The sequence below is a fragment of the Natator depressus genome, chromosome 2, assembly GCF_965152275.1.
Source record: "Natator depressus isolate rNatDep1 chromosome 2, rNatDep2.hap1, whole genome shotgun sequence".
Classification (NCBI taxonomy): domain Eukaryota; kingdom Metazoa; phylum Chordata; order Testudines; family Cheloniidae; genus Natator; species Natator depressus.
Window position 1 is genome coordinate 157,959,103 of NC_134235.1, and position 19,816 is coordinate 157,978,918.

At 39.9% G+C, this 19,816-nt stretch overlaps 1 protein-coding gene across 12 annotated transcripts in view; it reads right to left on the bottom strand.

Moving 5' to 3' along the window:
• FHOD3 (formin homology 2 domain containing 3) overlaps positions 1–19,816 on the bottom strand; it is a 619,164-nt gene that overhangs the window by 97,902 nt on the left and 501,446 nt on the right. For 9 of the 12 annotated variants that reach the window (XM_074945213.1, XM_074945220.1, XM_074945219.1 and 6 more), the window contains 3 exons: positions 14,266–14,400; positions 10,726–10,776; positions 6,120–6,334 (listed from right to left, as the gene is read on the bottom strand). In XM_074945213.1, coding sequence (XP_074801314.1) covers positions 6,120–6,334; positions 10,726–10,776; positions 14,266–14,400 — 401 coding nt within the window. The remainder of the gene's footprint in view (positions 1–6,119; positions 6,335–10,725; positions 10,777–14,265; positions 14,401–19,816) is intronic. The other 3 variants (XM_074945211.1, XM_074945218.1, XM_074945217.1) reach the window with 1 other exon arrangement.

Consider the following 19,816-nt stretch of genomic DNA (forward strand, 5'->3'; position numbering starts at 1 on the left):
TCATGTTGATATTGGAGAGAAATATGCTGATGTGATAAACTCCATTCCCAGCAGATGTCTATTTGGTTACCTATGTGAAATGAATTGTTGGTTTCAGTCCAGCATCTACTGGACCAGTTTTCACACCCGAAAAACCACCATGACAATTGGCAACGTTGCTGGCAGACACAGCATAGAGACCAAGACTAAGGAAAACCTAAGTTTTCATAAACACCTTATCTATATTAGCGATGTAAGTCAATCTAAATTACTTTAGTTAAGTTACATAACTTAAGTTGACATAATTTACATTGACTTAATGTGGTGTCTACACCGTGCTATGTCGATGGGATACACTCTTTGGTCAACATAGCTTCTGCCTCTTGTTGAAGTGGATTAATTAAGTCAACGGGAGAACGCTCTCCCATCCACTTATTGTGTCTTCACCAGATCTGCTAAATTGATGCCCACTGCATCGATCACAGCCACGCCGATTTAGCCCATAGTGAAGACAAGCCCCAAAAGAGTAACCATCCTCTGATCCCTATAAGTGAACCCTCCAGATATGTGTTGAAGCATTGTGGTGGGCCAACGCAAGGAAGCACACATTGCCACACCAGTAGCATTGCATTTAATATTATGTTTCTGACATGAGGGATTTGGTTAAAAGAGGAAAGACTTTGATTTAAATTTGGGCTAATGGAAACAAAGTAGGTTTTCCTGAAGTACTGGAAAGGCAAAATCACTGTGACCATCATCATCATCATGATGTTCCTATTATGCCTCTGGCGTTTAGGGCAGTGACGAAGCTCCTCCACTCCTGTCTGTTTCTGGCAAGTCTTTCAATGGTTCCCCAGCTGTGCCCTAGGTGATGGAATCAGTTTCCATTCGAAAGACATGACTGATCCATCTCCAACACCTCCTGGCATTGATGGTGCTGAGATCCTCCTGGCTGCACTGTGTTAATAGATCTCAATAAATCTTTGTGAGTGGAGTGCTTATCATGTTTTTATCTCAGATTCATTTTGTGTGTGTATGCAGTTCTTGTTAAGACTGAGTTGAGTTTACTAGTGGTTATGGAATGGTTATAACTTCCCTTTGGCAGCATTTAAATCACTTTCCCCCTTCTATCAAAATTCAATTTTATTTAATGTTTACAGTTGGCTATATCAACAGGAGGGCGTCTGAAAGGTTTTAAGATGCATGATGTTTTGTATCATATGTCTGGTTATGTTTCTGCTGAAAATGAAACAATACAAGTCTACTACAGGAAAAAAGAAAAGTGAGACATTCCCGGAGGAGTGAATGCTGGAGTTTCAGGGTTTCCAAGAAGTTATGAAATCTCACTACTGTCAAGTTCCAAGACGGAAGCTGTGAGGGCTGGATTGCAGGTGTTCAGATTTCCATTGTTGCTGCTGCTGCTGTTGAAAGAGTAATCGGCACTGTGTATTTCCGAAGTAGAAGTAAGGAAGCTGAATTTCTTAAAACCTAAAAATTGTTAGCTGTATCCAGGAGCTTAACATAATTCAGATGAACCCCACTGTATAAGATTGTTAATGTGCACAGTCCTATCTTCTGCCACTCATCCTAAATGTATGTCTAACCTTAGCAACACCAGTCTTATGATAACACCCAGACCTCATTCCCCATTGGCTTCTCCTCTCTCCTCAACCTACTCTAAATCCCTCTCTTCACCCCTCCATCTTACTTTCATGACTCCCAACCCTACCCCGCTGTGACTCCACCAGCTCACAATGGTGGCTAGCAAGAAGCTGCAGACATCATCTGATTTCTCTCTGGACTGATGGCTCCCATCCTGCCCTCCAACTGCTTCTGTTTTCAGCACTAGAAGGGAAATAGACTAGTTGACCTCTCTAGAACCTGTTATTCCCACATATGCTGCCTTCTTATCTGATCAATTCAGGGGTTGCGTTGTGAGCTTAGGGGAGTAGCCAGCAGGCAGACATATGAGTGGACAGGTGACAAAAGAGCCACTAATTGTCTCATGGCTTTATTGACATGTTAACACAAAATAAACAACAAGCTCAAACTTAAATCCAGGTTTAGCAGTTCCTGAAATTCCACTCTTAGGACAGCTCATCCCAGACCCTAGATTTCTCTGATCAAGTAGGCCACTGCCATCTTTGTCATATTCAGCAAGGATCCAATCTGGCAAACACTTCCGCACATGTTTAGTTAATTTTAAGCATTTGACTATTCCCATTCCCTTCAATGGGCCTACTCATGAGTTTGAAGTTCAGTATACATGCAGCGTCTACAAGATCAGGGTCTAAATCAGCATGAGAAAATTAGCATCTCCTTGCAAGGGTTCAAACATCTGGTAACACGGTGGGTCTGGAGAAGAAGCTGCTCACCTTGTTTCATACCTTCTGTCATAAATATAAAGGGAAGGGTAAACCCCTTTGAAATCCCTCCTGGCCAGGGGAAAGCTCCTCTCACCTGTAAAGGGTTAAGAAGCTAAAGGTAACCTCGCTGGCACCTGACCAAAATGACCAATGACGAGACAAGATACTTTCAAAAGCTGGGAGGAGGGAGAGAAACAAAGGGTCTGTGTGTCTGTCTATATTCTGTCTTTGTCGGGGATAGACCAGGAATGGAGTCTTAGAACTTTTAGTAAGTAATCTAGCTAGGTACGTGTTAGATTATGATTTCTTTAAATGGCTGAGAAAAGAACTGTGCTGAATAGAATAACTATTTCTGTCTGTGTATCTTTTTTGTAACTTAAGGTTTTGCCTAGAGGGGTTCTCTATGTTTTGAATCTAATTACCCTGTAAGGTATTTACCATCCTGATTTTACAGGGGGGATTTCTTTATCTCTATTTACTTCTATTTCTATTAAAAGTCTTTTTGTAAGAAAACTGAATGCTTTTTCATTGTTCTCAGATCCAAGGGTTTGGGTCTGTGGTCACCTATGCAAATTGGTGAGGCTTTTTATCCAACATTTCCCAGGAAAGGGGGGGTGCAAGTGTTGGGAGGATTGTTCATTGTTCTTAAGATCCAAGGGTCTGGGTCTGTAGTCACCTAGGCAAATTGGTGAGGCTTTTTACCAAACCTTGTCCAGGAAGTGGGGTGCAAGGTTTTGGGAAGTATTTTTTGGGGAAAGACGTGTCCAAACAACTCTTCCCCAGTAACCAGTATTAGTTTGGTGGTGGTAGCGGCCAATCCAAGGACAAAGGGTGGAATATTTTGTACCTTGGGGAAGTTTTGACCTAAGCTGGTAAAGATAAGCTTAGGAGGTTTTTCATGCAGGTCCCCACATCTGTACCCTAGCGTTCAGAGTGGGGGAGGAACCTTGACACCTTCCCCACTAGAGCCTTGCCCACCACACCCTGTATTCCCACCACTTCTCCCATGCACAACCCATTTCAGATCCAACCACCAAAGACCCCTGTGATCGCCAGGGCACTTGGTGTCTCTTACAACTGTGGCATTTCCTTATATGAGGCTGTGAGCCAGTCCTACAAGCCCAATAAGAGAACAAAAGCATTCCCAGTCTTGCTCCTTAACAACTGTCTAGAGTCTAAAATGGATAATCCCACCTTGAGTCAGCCTTCTCAGCTCCTACCTGTTGAGGGATGCGTACATGTATCTCCATGGACACAGATGACCTGTTTGCAGAATTTCACTTCTAATCAAGCCCTCCTGACTCAAACGTCTGGGCACACCCGGAATCCACTGGGGCTGTTGCGAATCTTTCTTTTTAGCTGCATAGGCATGGTACACTCAAACTTGGGAACTCAGCAAGACTGCACATCTCCCCCTAGTCACTCACACCAGATAAAAGAATCCAGCTAATAATTAACACATTTCTTTGAAGGATTGTGTCTTAGCCCTGGTCTACACTGGGAGAGGGGGATCGATCTAAGTTACGCAACTTCAGCTACGTGAATAATGTAGCTGAAGTCAACGTACTTAGATCCACTTACCGTGGTGTCTTCACCGTGGTGAGTTGACTGCTGATGCTCCCCCGTTGATGCCGCCTGCGCCTCTCGCAGTGCTGGAGTACAGGAGTTGATGGGAGAGTGCTTGGGGATCGATTTATCGCATCTAGACTAGACACGCTAGATCAATCCATACTGGATCGATCGCTGCCCGCCGATCCGGCAGGTAGTGAAGACATACCCTTACAGTGCATAGAATGTATCGCACATTTTCCTTCTGCAATTTTCTCTTTGCTTGGGAAGAAGTAGTATTTTAGGATTAAAGCATTAGACTGGAATTCAGGGAGAGCTGAGTTCTTAGATCTGCCTCAGCCTCCCTATATGACCATATGCAAGTCAATGTTTTCAGTTTCCCCATTCATAAAATGGGGCAAATAATATTTCCTGACTGTAGAGGGTTGTTGTGAGGCTACATTCATTAGTGTGTGTGAGGTGCTTGGTGAACATGGCATGAAAATTTGCATACAAAATGACAGCCAGTCTAGTGCTGTCCAGTTCACAGCAGCCTGGGGTGTTTGCTGCCTGGCCTCACTTGCCAAATCCCCAATGCTGCCTTCCTGCTGCTTACTGAAGACAAGAGACAGCAATCCGTACTCAGGTAAAACTCCCACTGAAATAAATAAATTTCAGGGCCCATATACTGATGCTGTCCTAGCTACCTGAAGAATGCCCGGAGCTGCCTTCTGCCGAATTTTGTCTGCTGCTGCCCTGCCCACCTGTTTTGTGCCGGCTGTTGCTTTGCCCACTTGCCCAGTTCCCAGGTACTATCTTTTGGCTGCCCCATGTACACCTGTTTTTGTTAGGTACTTCATTTGAGATGCCCTGTGTACCTGCTGGCTGTCTGCTGATAGGATCTCCATTGTCCAGCTGCCTAGAGTTGCTCTCTGCACCTGTTCTAAATACATGCTCCATTTTACACTGTCATTTAAAAAATGCTTCCAGGGGAAATATGTTAAAATAATCATCATAAAAGAGATACTTCCTTACCCAGTTGTGAAATCCTAATGGTGGAAAAATCTAGCTCATTTGCTCTAAAAGCAACAATGGATCTGAAGAACTGGGATTTTAAATATTTTGACAGACAACTGGAAAATATCCAGATTCTGAGCCACGATTCCACAGAGACTTGTGGGGGCTCTACTACCCAAAGAAATTAGTGTGATTACGAAATCACGTAAACTCAAACTAAATAAACTTGACCTGAGATTTAATGCTATGAGAGTAAATACACCCAAAGTCAAAGTGCAACCTCAGTATCTTCTTTCATAGTTGTATTGCTTTACAGCATGCTTCAAAGCCATGATACCCAATAAAACCAAGTAGCGCAAATCATAGAAGCATTAATCACCAATAGCATGTAGCAGGAAATCAAACCAAATAAAAGAAAATGATGGTAATAATTCATCCTCAACATGCACAGAGGCTCCCAATGTTAATGCAGCGTCACATGGAATATACATCTCTGTGATTTTGGGATTTTTTGGAGAGAGGGACACATGATGCAAGTGGTGGAATGATGTGCATGCATAGTATCACTTTGGACATCAATAAAATATATGACAACAAACAAACCACATAAAATGCTAATTATACTTTCCTTCTTCCTAATTGCATTTGGCCCCCTTTGTTAGTTTTGCTAAAATTTTAAATTTTTTGTGTGCGTTAAAAATAACCAACAAAGTTCCCCCTTAAATTTAATATTTCTTCTGTTTGTCACATTCAGCCTGTGCTATGCTGGAAGGTTATTATAATCTTGGCATTCAGCAGTTGCATTTCTTTCAGAGAATCCACATAAGCAAACTGTGTTGGCAGGAGTACTATTGTTTTAGTATTCAGTAACTACTGATAGACAAGGAACATGATGCTAAAATAAGATCCTTTGTACGTTGCATTTTCTAATTATTTTGTTCTAAGAATAATGGGCAATAATAATAACCATAAATAATAACAACAATGAATTATAACATATTCCTAGCATGAGTAGCTCAGAAGGCATTTGAGAAAGCAAGAGAAAAATGCAGACAGAAAGCACAGACCAATCTGTCAAGTTACGACCCCTGAAATGAGTTGTGGCACCCTAGAGCTTATATTTCTGTATTCATGCACAAAAAATGTGTGCTAAACAGAGAGATGCAATGAGAAAATTAGCTCCTTTCTCCCCGTTCTCCTTGCACTCACCTTCAGGGGGCTGAGGTGTCCCACGGGGTGTTGAAGGGGTCTTCAGCTCCTCCTGTGACTCTATGGATGCTGGGCTGATGCACTTGGGAATGGGAGAGGATGGGGCAGAAGGAGAGCTCAAGTTCAAGGACAGCTCACTTCTGCCTCGGCATATACTCCGACTTTTCAGCTCCTTCTCATACTCCTCAGCTGCCAACTTCTCCAAGTATTTGTATCTGAAAGTTAAATTCCAAAGGGTTTCCGTAAAGAAAGAGAAGCCAGTGGTTGATGCTTGTTTAGGGACGACGCACCTGCAGAGAATGAACTGACTTCCTGACACAAGGGGTACAGTGCTACACTGACTGCTGGGTCAGTCTGCCAGTAAAAGTGCACCAAAGCAAAAGATATTAGCCAAAAAAATATTAAGTTGCTCATGACAAAACAAAAAATGGTGTCATTAAACAATCCTCAGATATTGTATCCTGTCTACACAGTCCTGCCTTCCTCCTTTTTGGAAGCATTTGCTTGCTCCCTCTTCCACCCCCCTCCCTCAAAAAAGCCCCCCCCCCAAACCCAGCCCCCTAAACTGATGCAAATAGCCAAAGTCCCAGACTTGCTGCAGGGAGAAGGAAAGTGGTTCAGTCCAGCAGACAAAAGCAGCTCTCCCTGAAAATAATACCAATAATAAACGTTTGGACTGAGGACTATCTAAGGCTTTGAACCTGCTTCTATTTGCTCTAAGAGCAATGCACTGGAATTCACTTTGTTCTCTCCGGAGTCTACAATGGAAACTTTTCTTTTTTTTATTCTAAAAAATTTCTCTGCCGGACTCAGACATCCAATAGCTTGGACCTGACGTCACATATAGTTTATTCATCAAAGTCAGTTTAAAAGAACAAAGATACATCTGTTTTGCATTTTAGGCAGGCAGAACTCACTAACTGTTTATTAAGACCAGCTACCAATCATATTCTTCATACTGTGCTTTATACATTTGGACCAAAATAACTTTGGAATATGTGCCTCTTCCAGATGTCTGCTAATTTTATCCACCATTATTTGCTCAGGAATAAATTTAGGAATACAGCTGTAACAGGCTCCTGACTCTGTCTTACCCACAAGTGAGCTGTTAAACAGGTTAATCAAGACTACCGCCTATGTCCCTGAAAGACTATGTGGTCATCCTCCAATAACCCACTGCTGTAAACACTTCATAACAAGGAACAGCCCCTTCCCCAATCCTGCCTCCCTGACAGGCAGAATTAATGTACACGTGTGTATTAAATTCAGTAACGGTAAGGAAGTCAGCCAGATGTGGTAATAAACATGCTTAGTGCATATAGTAATCAGACACATGCATTCACAAGCATAACTATACAGCATATAAAGATGTCTTTGAAGAGCACTTCTTGTGTTTCCTGATGCAAGTTGCATTATTATAAACTGCAATAATGACGAACAACCTCATTTTCTTTTATTCCTCTGGAGGTATAGGCATGCTTTGAACTGAGCTTTTGTAGGAAAAGGAACCCCTACAAACTGAATGAAAATATAACAAGCCACATACTTGTATGGTTATAAAATAAGAACTGTTTACAGTTCTAGCATGAAGCCAATTCTAAAGAATGATTCTTTTCCAAAAGAAGAGAAAGCCCTTCACAAACATTATCATGGTCTTTTGTTACAGAGTTAATGAAACCAGCCCTTATTTTAACCACAGTCAGTCAGGTATTCAGCCTTCCCTCTCCCCACAAACTGAGCAGATGGAACTTCGGACTCATAAAGAGACATTCAAATAGATCGCTTAGCTAAACCAGGTACAGAACAGCTGGCTACAATGAAGTTTTCTGCAATGTGCCACTGCACTACAGCAACAATCAGGACTGATCCCCCTGTAGCATGGGGAACTACAATATTTTATTGTCCTCTGCTCTTTTTCAGCTGTTTAACTTTTTAGCTTCTGTGGCTTTGTGCTGCAGAATTAAATTCACCAGGAAAATAGCAGTCTGTCAACATGCACAGCTATATCTAGTCAAAATGTAAAAACTGAACCCATATAGCAGCAGATCTCATGGCATTACACAACAACCATGGATACTGGGTAACTCAGGGGATTAGCAAAGGTCTAGATGGAGCTTTATACCAATAGGCAACAAGTATGAATCTAGACCAAAAGTTGTTTCCATTTCACATTTGTTAAGTGAGTTATGTTAAACAAGTGGACGGTTTCAATTCAGTTCCTAGTGAGCAGGTATCTATATTATCAAAAGCACCATCACATTAGCTTTCTTGTTAGAAGTCTTATGAAGACCAGGGTTTGAATGAGGATAAAGAATGAACTACTGTCTCTCTCCTACGTGTGGTTCTTCCAGTCCAGGGCAGAGGCACGGCCGCCATCCATGCTTCCGTGTTCCTCTAGGTCAGGGCAACTTGCAGTGCCAGTGCATATGCTGAACCTGTTCTATGGCTAAAAGGCAGCAAACCCCTGGGTTGTCAGTTTGGTATGTTTCATGAGCAATCAATTCCACTGATTCTGTTTAAGAGAATAAAAATGTAATTTGAAGTTCTCTAGATCAGTGAGCAGTGCCCTCGGAATTCTACGTAACCCTCTGTATCAGCAAAGTCAGCAGGTATAGGTCAGAATAAGAACAGGAACATTTCCATTTGAACTGTAAACCTCTAGGAAAGGGTCTGGGCGTGTTCCTTTGCAAGGGCATTTTTAAACGATCGTTGCAGACAATCTGCCATCAAACACAAAAATACATGAAAATAATATTACTGATTCATACTTGCAAAACCAAGGAAATGCAGAGTTAAACTTTTTACTTCCTCATTAAACGTCTCATTGACTTCAATTGGCTCTGGCTCAGGACATAAATTACTATAGGTATTGCATACAGGGGCTCATATAATATGTGATACTACACAAGACTGCTCCAAAAACCTGCAGAAACTTAGACAATGGGGGATTTCAACAGAGCTTTTTGTGCTTATTTTGTTTTAATGTGGAATATATGTTTGCAAAAAAAGTGCACTGTCAGAAGTTGTCTGATGCAAAGGACTTTATAAAAAAAATTACATAAGGCCAATGCAATGGATGACTCATGTTTGACCTCCATTGTAGATTCTTCCTCCAACATATACGGACTGTCTAAGAGGGATGTTTCTTTCCTCTTCTTAAGAAGGAAATAAGAGTTTAGCTTTTCATTTCAAGATATATATATACACATCAAGATATATTGCAAATGACTGGTAAAATTGGCCCAGACAGCATAGCAATGATGCCCTGCTGGTGAACATTTCCAAAAAATACTCCAGCTTACTTTAGCATGTTCCATTACAACTTGAAAATACTGGAGAGCTCACTTCTAATTTGTTTCACATCTAGCCGACCAGCAGGATGGTGGTAAAAGTTTTTACCCAGCTACAATCAGTGTTTTGTGTTTATGCGGTCAGATGTGTTTTATTTCACAAGATGCTTTAAATGGCTATATTTTTGGCTGTGAAGATGAGGGAAAGCACACCAACCTCTGTTTGATTTTAGAAACATCAACATCATTTTTAATAATGGCCACCTTAGCCACAACAGAATTGCTGCTGGGTCAGACTAAGTTTGAAGGAGGAAATTGCCTCCTGTGATGATTTGTACTGCCAGAGAGAAATCTACCAGTTAGATGATTTCTTCACATTAATGTAATGAAACACAATTTTTAAAGGATTCCATGGGTCACTTTGTCCAGTAGTCTCTCAATGGTAAGGATGCGGCATATGTTATGCAAAACAGAATTGTAGCACTCTTGATTTTTTCTGTCTGTTATCTGGTTAGTGACATGCACATTTTGCAGGTGAAAACAAGAATTCCGTCTTGTCATTAATAACCGCTATTGAAAACGGAGGTTAAACTACTGGAAGACAAAGTCTGTTATTTGAGTGCTCCTTGAAAACTTGCTTTCATAGGCGTAGGAACCCAATTGCTTAGTACGGTGTTTCTCAACCTTTCCAGTTGGTAATCTTTTATTTGGAGTAAAAAATTTTGAAACTACCATTATATTTATTATGAAAGAATAAAAAAAAATGTATCAATGCTAACAATGTTAAACCTACATCATTTATTTGTGTGTTTTGAGTGGTTCTGAGAAAATACTGAACCTTGAAGGATAAGGGTATGCTGGGAGTGGGGGAATGAGATTTTTTTTGATAACCAATTTTCTTTGCTTTAGATAATAATACAATTTTCAGTGGCTCATGACCACCTGACTGACCTCCCCTGAAGATTTGTACCCATCGGTTGAAAAACACTGGTTTAGAAGAACTATAACCATACTAATATTTGGGCAAATTTCTGGTGCAAATGTAATACTTGGTATTATTTCCCAAATCAATAGATAAGTTATGTCAATCAATCAATCCCATGCCTACCAGTCCTGCTGCACTTTTATTTATTCCTACGCCCATGACTGGACTCATTTTTCATTTTAGTAAAAGTACAACATTCTTATAGGTTTCTTTTTAAATAAAATTGTCCCTTGCATGCCAGGTTAAAAGTGCACTTAAATAGTCAATAGCCACACAATAACGGACATAATAAGCGGAAAGCAACTGAAAGCAGGAAGCAAAAGGTACAAACCTCTCTTCTCTTGCTTGCCTTAGTTCCTCTCTTTTGTCTAAATAATCACGGCTAAAGTTGCAATAAGTTGCAGAGGAAATCAAGGAATAAGAAGGAACAAGAATAAGGAAGGTAACAGATGTAAATAATAAGAGAAATAAACATCTAAACCTAAGACAATTAAAGGTAATGAAGGCTGACTATCTACACTGAAGACATTTGCATCTACTCTCTGAATAAATGTGGAAGAGGGGGTATGTGTGTTCAGATGTGCATAGATACACTCTATGTCACATCACGCCAAATATGTACAGTGGGGAAGGATACTAAGCATAGAATAAAAATGGGCAACTTTGAATTACAGGCTTAGAAGCCGAAAATAGAATTTCTGGCACATAATTCTATGTTTGCCTGTTATTTCTCATGGCCCTGACTTTTGGACAAGTTACAAGTCCTCAAATGCCACTACTTACATCTGTCCTCACATTTCTGCTATTTTTTCTCCTCCAGTTCCTCTTATTCTCTCCTCCCACAACTCCCCAAGCAACTCTTTTCTTTCACGTTTGCCAGATCAACTTTGCCTGACACTTGGGTAGTGTAATTACTGGGTGTGATGTCCCACCCATGATCTTTATTGCTGAAATGTTCTTTATATTATTTGCAGCATGTTTATCTCATAGAGGTATATAAGAATTGCAGAAGTTAGAAGTCCTGTTAGAACATCTAGCCCACACCTCTGGCGATGCAAGATTGTTCCCTGCAGTCCATTTCACAGTGTTTTGTCAAGTGTTTAGACAAAACTGATGGGACTTTCATCACTTCAGACTATTTCTCAGCCTATAAGACCTCAGTGCCAGGAAGTTTTCCAGAAATCTTCCACTTACTGATCACATCCCATTATTCCTTTTTATACTCTGTATCCAATGAAATAATTATTCACCATCCCTGGGGCATGCACCAATCAAACATCTGAAGACAGTTATCATGCCCCTTCCTTAGCACTCACATGCAGATGTCACCCATAAAAACGTGTCAAATTGTATATATAGATAAAGATACTTAAATATTTGCACTGTTCTCTAGACCATTGGTTCCTAATCCTTAAAAAAGGTGAGTACCCTTCAGGAGAATGAAACTGATCTAGCTCCCCTTCAACCCTACCATGTGTTGTTAAGGCCCTACCCCAAATGAGCAGTCACTCAGAGCAGATGGTGAAGACCTTCATAATATGATACTTTCTTTCTTACATGCTTAGATGAAATAGTCTATAATGCTGACATTCATCACTGGCATTGGAATTAGCGCCCATTGAAATGAAAGCTGCAGTGCACATCTTAGAGTTATTATTTCAGTCTCTCTGCAAACTAACAACAACATCAACGTGTTTGTTAGACACTGGTTCACAGTTTCTACATTTTCTCTGCAACCCTAACAGCTAGGAGACTAATGTTTAAAAAAAAAAGAAAGCTGAGGTTCTGGAGAACACTGAGGGTATTTGTACACTGCAGTTAGACACCTGTGGCTGGCCTGGACCAGTTGACTTGGGCTAAGGGGCTGCTTAATTGTGGTGTAGATGTTCGGGTTCGGCCTGGAGCCCGGGTTCTAGGACCCTGTGAGGGGTGAAGGTCCCGGAGCTCGGGCTGCATCCCAGTTCCGAATGTCTACACTGCAATTAAACAGTCCCTTAGCCTGAATCCCGCGAGCCCAAGCCAGCTGGCATGGGCCAGCCACAGGTGTCTAACTGAAGTGTAGATATACCCGGAGAAGCCTCTCCATGTACCCCAGGCTAATCGTCTCCACCCCTTCTCCATCCTGGGAGAATGTCTTGTACTGTGGGAAACCCTGCTCTATATTTACTATGGAAAATAACTCAAATATTGCACAGGTACCAAAACAAGTTTTGTTATCTCAATCATATCTTAGCTAACTGGAAAATTTTAAGGGTCACCACTGTATGTAGGAATTTGGGCTGTTCAGCACTTCACAGGATTATACTCTTAATTTAACAACTGTGAGGGGCTCATGGAATGGGATTAAGATTTTTTTTTTTACTTCACTGTTATGTTCTCATTTTTCTAACCTTAGGAACCATCCCCGATGGCAGCACTATCACTGCATGTTGCGGGTGAGATGTGCAGACCTGTCATTCAAGCTGCCAAATGCTCTGTGGTGGCTTTTTTGGTCTGGGAGTTTCCTTTCTGAAAGTTGATGTTGGCTGTCTCATGACTGCCTGCTGTAGCAATATGATACCATTTGGAGGGAGAGTTTTGGAAGGAGCTTAGAGCTAGAAGATTAGGATCTAATTGCTTCTGTTTCAGAAGAACTTGGGCAGCTTTTGGCTGCTGAAGATTTTATTGTGGTGCCCTAGTCCCTGCCCTCCTGCTCCTCTTTTCTTCACTGAACTAGCTGTGTTTTGGAGCCAGGAGGGCATCTCCGCTGACTAAAGAAGGCTTATGTGTAACTTTCTTTGTTTTCTTCTATTTGTGATTGGATATAACCTCTCTTATTAACCTCAAGCAAAAGTACCCTCTTTCCCAGCTTCACTATAGACACAATAGATTGCTTCCATTTCTTAGATGCTTACTAAAACAGAAAAGGCTTAAACCTGCATCTCAATAGACAAATTTCCATGAAAACTAGTGCCCAAATTCTTAATATATATTCTAGGGCTATACAATAAATGCTTTATGGAGGAGACAGCAACTGTTTCCAGTCTATAGCCTGCAAAATTCTGACTTCTACTTGATGAAAGATATTCTTTTCCTCACACCCCTAATTATGACACAGTGAAATTATTGTTTCTAGGCACAGTTTGCAGAGAATACTTCATAACTGCAGATGGACAAGGAGTCCCACACCAATGAGATCTGCTATGACACTGTACAACTAACAAACAGAGTAACCAATTCTTTATATCTGGCATTTCCACAACTCCTGCAAGCTCCCGAATACGTATACTGAATTTCAGGCCTTTGGAAAATTATTTAATTTAGTATGGTTTGATTTCTCCCATTTGGGAGGGATCTATATAAATTTTAACTCGATGTGCCTGGTCCAAAGCCCGCTGTAGTCAATGAATATCTTTACATTGACTTCAGTGGGGTTTGGATTAGGCCCTGTATTTTGTTTGTGCAGTGATTCCAATACATCTATTTTCTAGGACTCTCAATGCATTAAAGCGAATGGAGGTAAAGCATTCTAAAAAAGTGCCATAGGCTCCTAAAAGTGAAATGTTTTTACTTAGCAAAAAATTAAGGCAGCAAGAGACCCCTCCAAAAGCCCCTACATCTTCTAAACATTATGGTTTGAGGGAGAGTAAATTGGTTAATGAAGTGGGGCCTGTGCAGTTATCTAGCCAGTATAATTGGCTGGGTACACACAAACTGACAGTTTCATTAAATGCTACAATTCATAATACCCTTTGTTTAATATATCAATCTTTAAACACGTTTATACCTTGACACATAGCTGGAGGAAGAACACTGCCATGTAATTTCCCTATTATTTAGGAACGTATTGCATTAAGGCAACAAACCATTAACAAACACTATTATCTCCTACTTGAATTTGTTTCTCTCTTCCCGCTCTATCCTTTGCAACCTCTCTTCTCTCTCCTGACGTCGCCTCTCTCTTTCCGCTGCCAAGGACTCTTGGTGTTGCCGATAAGATGATGTAAGGAGACCACCCAATGCTGGCCTGCAGACCAAAGGGAATCACATTTCACAGTGCCACTTTTATTGATTATGTAGACAGAGAAATTGTTAACAGTCATCAGTTAGTCAGAAATGCATTCCCGACACACAGAATGACATGGAAATATTCATTCAAAAATGCATCAAAACACTGACATAATAGACCCTTACTAACTACTACTTTATTAAGCTGTGATGACCTTAAAAGCTGCAGGTATTTTAGAAAAAATTTAAGGTAACTTAAATCTCTGAGGTGCGTGCAAAATCTTTTTAAGAATTGTTCAGCATCTTTCAATTGCAGTATCACCTAAACCAGCTATACACCATTATGGCTCTAACTGAAAGGATGAACTCCATAATGGTATTTTGACATAAAAATAGAAGTGCAACACTTTGCTAGCACTTCCAAACATGTTATGTGATGATGCTTCAAAAGCTGATGTATCATAAACACCAAAGGAATACTGTATACTGAGAAGCTAAACTAAAAGATGATAGAACTAAATTTTGGAATCTGAATGCAATTTAGGATGAGGCTTATTAATACTTGCCATTATGTTGCTAAATTCATGAATTTTGTCATCTTAGCAGTTGCTGCAATAGCAATATGAATCCTTTGCTGAGCTATATTGCAATCTGGACCTTTCACGTTAGTAAGTACAGGAACAAATCAGTAAAACATATAGGGAAAGTGCTAGTGTTTATGACCCTGGTTCATTAAAAGGCACAAAGGGCTTAGTCTTGCTATATCAAGTTTATTACTTGATTGTTAGACAGTGTACTACCAGAGTGCAACAGAGCTAAGTCACACTATTAGTAATGACAGGTTTCAGAGTAGCAGCCATGTTAGTCTGTATTCGCAAAAAGAAAAGGAGTACTGCTGGCACCTTAGAGACTAACAAATTTATTTGTGCATAAGCTGTAGCTCACGAAAGCTTATGCTCAAATAAATTTGTTAGTCGCTAAGGTGCCACAAGTCCTCCTTTTCTTTTTACTATTAGTAATAGGTATCAAATCTTTAGCTCTTGTTCAACTGTCTGCTAAAATAGAATCAAAGGATCAAGCATAGCTGAGTAAGGTTCCAGCCAAACAACATGGTCCCTTTCATCAGGGATGAACAGTGGCTGCAGCTAGTAGAAACCAAAGCAACCACTTCTGGAGGATTTATCAGATGCTAGCTTTGCAAGACAGACTGCTACTGTAATTAGTGGATACATTTAATGAGTAGTCATCATTGAAAGCAGATGTGAGTTCTCCAGTCTTTGGCCAGGTCTACACACAGTTTTTGTACCAGTATAACTATTTTGGTTAGGGGTGTGTTGTTTTACCAAAGTAGTTATATACTGGTACAAGCCCTCATGTGTATGCAGTTATATAAATGTGCCTTATACCAGTATAGCTTATTCCCCTTCTGATACAGAAACAGCTCTCCAGGTACAAAGCACCTTTATACCAATAAAACTGCATCCACACTAAGGGGGATTGCACTGCTTTAACTATTCTGGTAGAGTTAAAGTGGTACACCCTTGTGTGTAGACAAGGCCTTGTTTAGTTCATAAATGGTTGTAATGTGAGCTTTGGAACGAAGGGATCAGCAGTCATAAAGAAAGGAATCCCTTCACTGAAAAGAAACTAACTTGCCTAATCCTTTCAGAGTCACAAATTTAGCAGTAAAAGAGCGAATATACTTGCACTGCCTTTACAAACTCAGATACCCTCCTTCTATTTATCATAGGTCTAAGCACTGTACTGTCTAGGCATTCAGTCACTAGTGCCCACTGATTCACTGGTGGAGGCAACAGCAGCAAAAGACCAAGCTATTCCTGTAAAGATATCTTTCTTGTCTGTCTGTGTTTAGACAGAGAGGAATCCTGTAGAAGATGGACTTTTTGGCTGCATTGGTAGCAGGTCAGTGTAAGTATAATTTCAATAATTTCATTAAATTCAATTTCAATATGTCATAGTCCACCCTGATAAACATTACATAAGAGGCTATAAAACGTGATACCCTGTAAACCTTGTTTCTGGCACTCTGCTGAAGCTACAACAACCTTGGATCACAATCAAAATAATAAAAAACTCCAATAATCTCCAACACTAGCTCCCCCGCACAAAAAAAATCTGATAGTCCAATTTGGAATGCATTTTAAACAGATTACAACCTTTGACTTTCAACCCCCCCTCAAAAAGAGCTTTCAGCAAGAATTAAAGATTCAAAAGGCTACAGCTCTATCACCTAACATGGTCTGAAAGACTCTGGTGAATTATGGCTACAGTATATCACTCAAGGACTGCTCTAAGAATGGTCAAACCGGGCAGTGTCTCAGGTGTAAACATCTGTAAATGAAAAGAGAGAAATGGCAAAATTGTGAGTTGACTGTTTTCCATCAGTTCAGTTCTGTTTTGTCCAATCACTTGAAACCCCAGCTAGCTGCCTTGAAGGCTGAAGTCTCAATATACAGCCAAGGGCAGTTACGACTGAATGAAACCTGAAGAAACACTAGAAGCAGATCAAGGAAAAAGACCAGACAGCTACTATGAGACTGTAAGCTTTTTGGCTGGGAGTATCTTTTTACTACATTTGTATAACATCAGCATAAACTGAAGCACAACCTCTCTGATTGAGGTCTCTGGGCACATAATACAAATGAATAATACAATAAGCAATATTAATAAATAATAACTATCCAGAGGATCAGGGACATAGTTATGTGGAGGTGAAGAGTTTGGTCCCTCACAGAAGACTGAAACCCAGACCTACCCCTGAAGTTCTTCTGTGAGACCTAATGAGTTCACAGCCCAATCATCATTAACAGCAACAACTATAATTGTTAATAACTATGACTACTTCATTATTTGGAATTATGTTAGCTGGGTCAAAATTACAAGAGCTATCAGGCATCATGCTTCAGAGCATAAGCTGATCACTATCTGGGATCAGAAAAATACTCCTCTTCCCCAAGTGATGATATAATATTTCCCCAACGATGCACTGTGAGTGTATTATGCCTTCTCTGGAGTGTATCAGGGATTGACCACTGTCAGAGACAGGGTAGTATGTTTGATAGACATTTGGTGTGTTTCCTTTTGCAATTTCCTATGCTCTAAAATATTCTGGTCTGGAATTCAGTCATATCAACCCCCAACCCTAATATGAGTTGTGACGAACATTTTCATAAGTTTTAATATGCTATAATCTTGTACTAAATTATGTTCATGGAACTTGAATCAAAATTCCCTGGGCCTCCTGATTTTATCCAGAGACATACTGACTCCATGAAACACACTTCAATGACGCTTCACAGCAATCTGGTGTGACACGTGGCACTCAAAGAACTGTTTAAACTTTAAAGAGTAGTTGCCAATGCTACATGAATGTGTAGCTTTTGTGTTGGTATGTACGTGGAACACAGACAGCATGACAAGCAGATGGAACAAGCTGTTAGGTCTGTAATGCACTTGAAATAATATTTTAAATAATAATGATTTTTAAAAGAGATTTGTCTTAAAATGATTGTTTTTCTATCACAATAGCAATGATGCTCAAGGTAAAGTCTCTCCCTTGCTGAAATCTCATAGTAAGGTGTAACATGACCGTGTAGAATGGTTGAGACACATCAATAAATGGTCTTAGTGTATTATTGTTATTATCCATATAGGTAATATATACACACATTATGATAGCTGGTTTCATACATGACCAATTGGTAATATTGACCTTTAAAGGTAAAGGTGCAATTCCAAAAACACAATTAAAAAGGGTCTTTATTCTGACAACAATTTGCAGTCTTCTACATTCACTAGAGGCAGGGGGAAACAAAGAGACTTGCTTGGTCTGATGTGACAGCCAGCAGAATCTAAACAAGATTATGTTTCCAAATACAGGAACATCTGAAAGGGCACTCCCACCACGAAAAGTATATCCAGAGAAAATGAGTGGCAGGAAAATATTATAATAGTGACCAGAAGTCTGAATCCCTCCCAAAAAATTTTGATTTGTAACCATTATTATCCACCAGGATATTGGGGGCAAACGGGCCATTACTTTACCATTATCTTGTTAGAAGAAGACAGGAGAGAGATAACAAAGAGGAAAGGAAATAGTCTGTGTAAATGGGGACCCTGGATAATGTAAAAAAAAAAAAGCCACCTGCAAGTTAAAACTCTAAAAAACCACATAACTAAACTGACCTATTGCATTTGCTACAATTCAATTTCAATGCACCACATACTGTTTTGTTACTTTGTTATATGTATTCTTCAGTTTAAACATTTTATGACAATACTCCATCATATACTAGTAAATACCATGGAATAGTTTGTGAAAGTAACGATGCCTTAGGAATTTGAGACCTTTGCTATTAAATCTTTGTTGAGAATTGAGGTGAGGAAATAGGTCTTATTGCAAGAGTTGCTGGATTGGCAAAGTGGGAATTAGCATTGCAGATATATTGATCTAAATTTTCTTCAGTGGTCACCTTTTCTTCATTGCCAGTAGAGCAGAAAATCTTTAACTTTATCAAATGTATCTAAGTCTGCTGTTTCATTTAATCTTTGCAAAGAACACAAGATACAAAGGTATATAATGACAGCTGAAAAAAATCAGAAGGTTGATATTCAGGATTTTTCATAATTTAACTATGACCAGAATCATTAATAATCTTTATAAATGAGCCCTAATTATCCATTTTCCACCCTATTCCTGCTTCTGCCGTCACGCAAATGTTAGAACACCACCAGACTGCTAGTCTGAAACAGACCTCACGCAAGTCTAAATGTCTCTTGGCTCTAACATAATAAACCCACTGCCCAGCCTAGAAAGAGACAAAAGGGGAGCTGCAGCTGCCAAGAGCCATACTGCTCTTCACAGTTATGGATATTATATCTGTGTGTGACAGGGCAGATTCAAAAGTGTGTTGATATAACAATTTGCAACCAGACTAAACATAACTTGGGACATCTTTACAAAAATTCTCTTGAAAACAAACAAAAATTAAAGAGATAAAGCTACAGATTAATATTTCATTTGAAAGAGAAACTTGAGAAGCATCAGAAGAAAAAGAACTGATTAATGTCAGACTTTTAGCTGGCCTGCAAGGTTATGTAAAATGAAGCCATTTTAGGTTCAGGGTCAGTGGGTATCCGGGACAATGGTTTTCAATGCACAAAGACTTTCCTTTACACACAGACCACTATTCAGAATGAATAACCCACACAATTTCTGTAACAATATAACTATTTTGGTCATGGTGTGATTTTTCTACTGACAGTTATACCAGTGCAGCCCCTAGTTTGGATGCAGTTATACCAGTATAAAACTGCTTTATACTGATACAGCATATTCCCCTCCCCATAAATTAGGAATAAGTTAAAGCACTATAACTGCAATCATACTAGGCAGTCTGTACTGCTTTAACTAT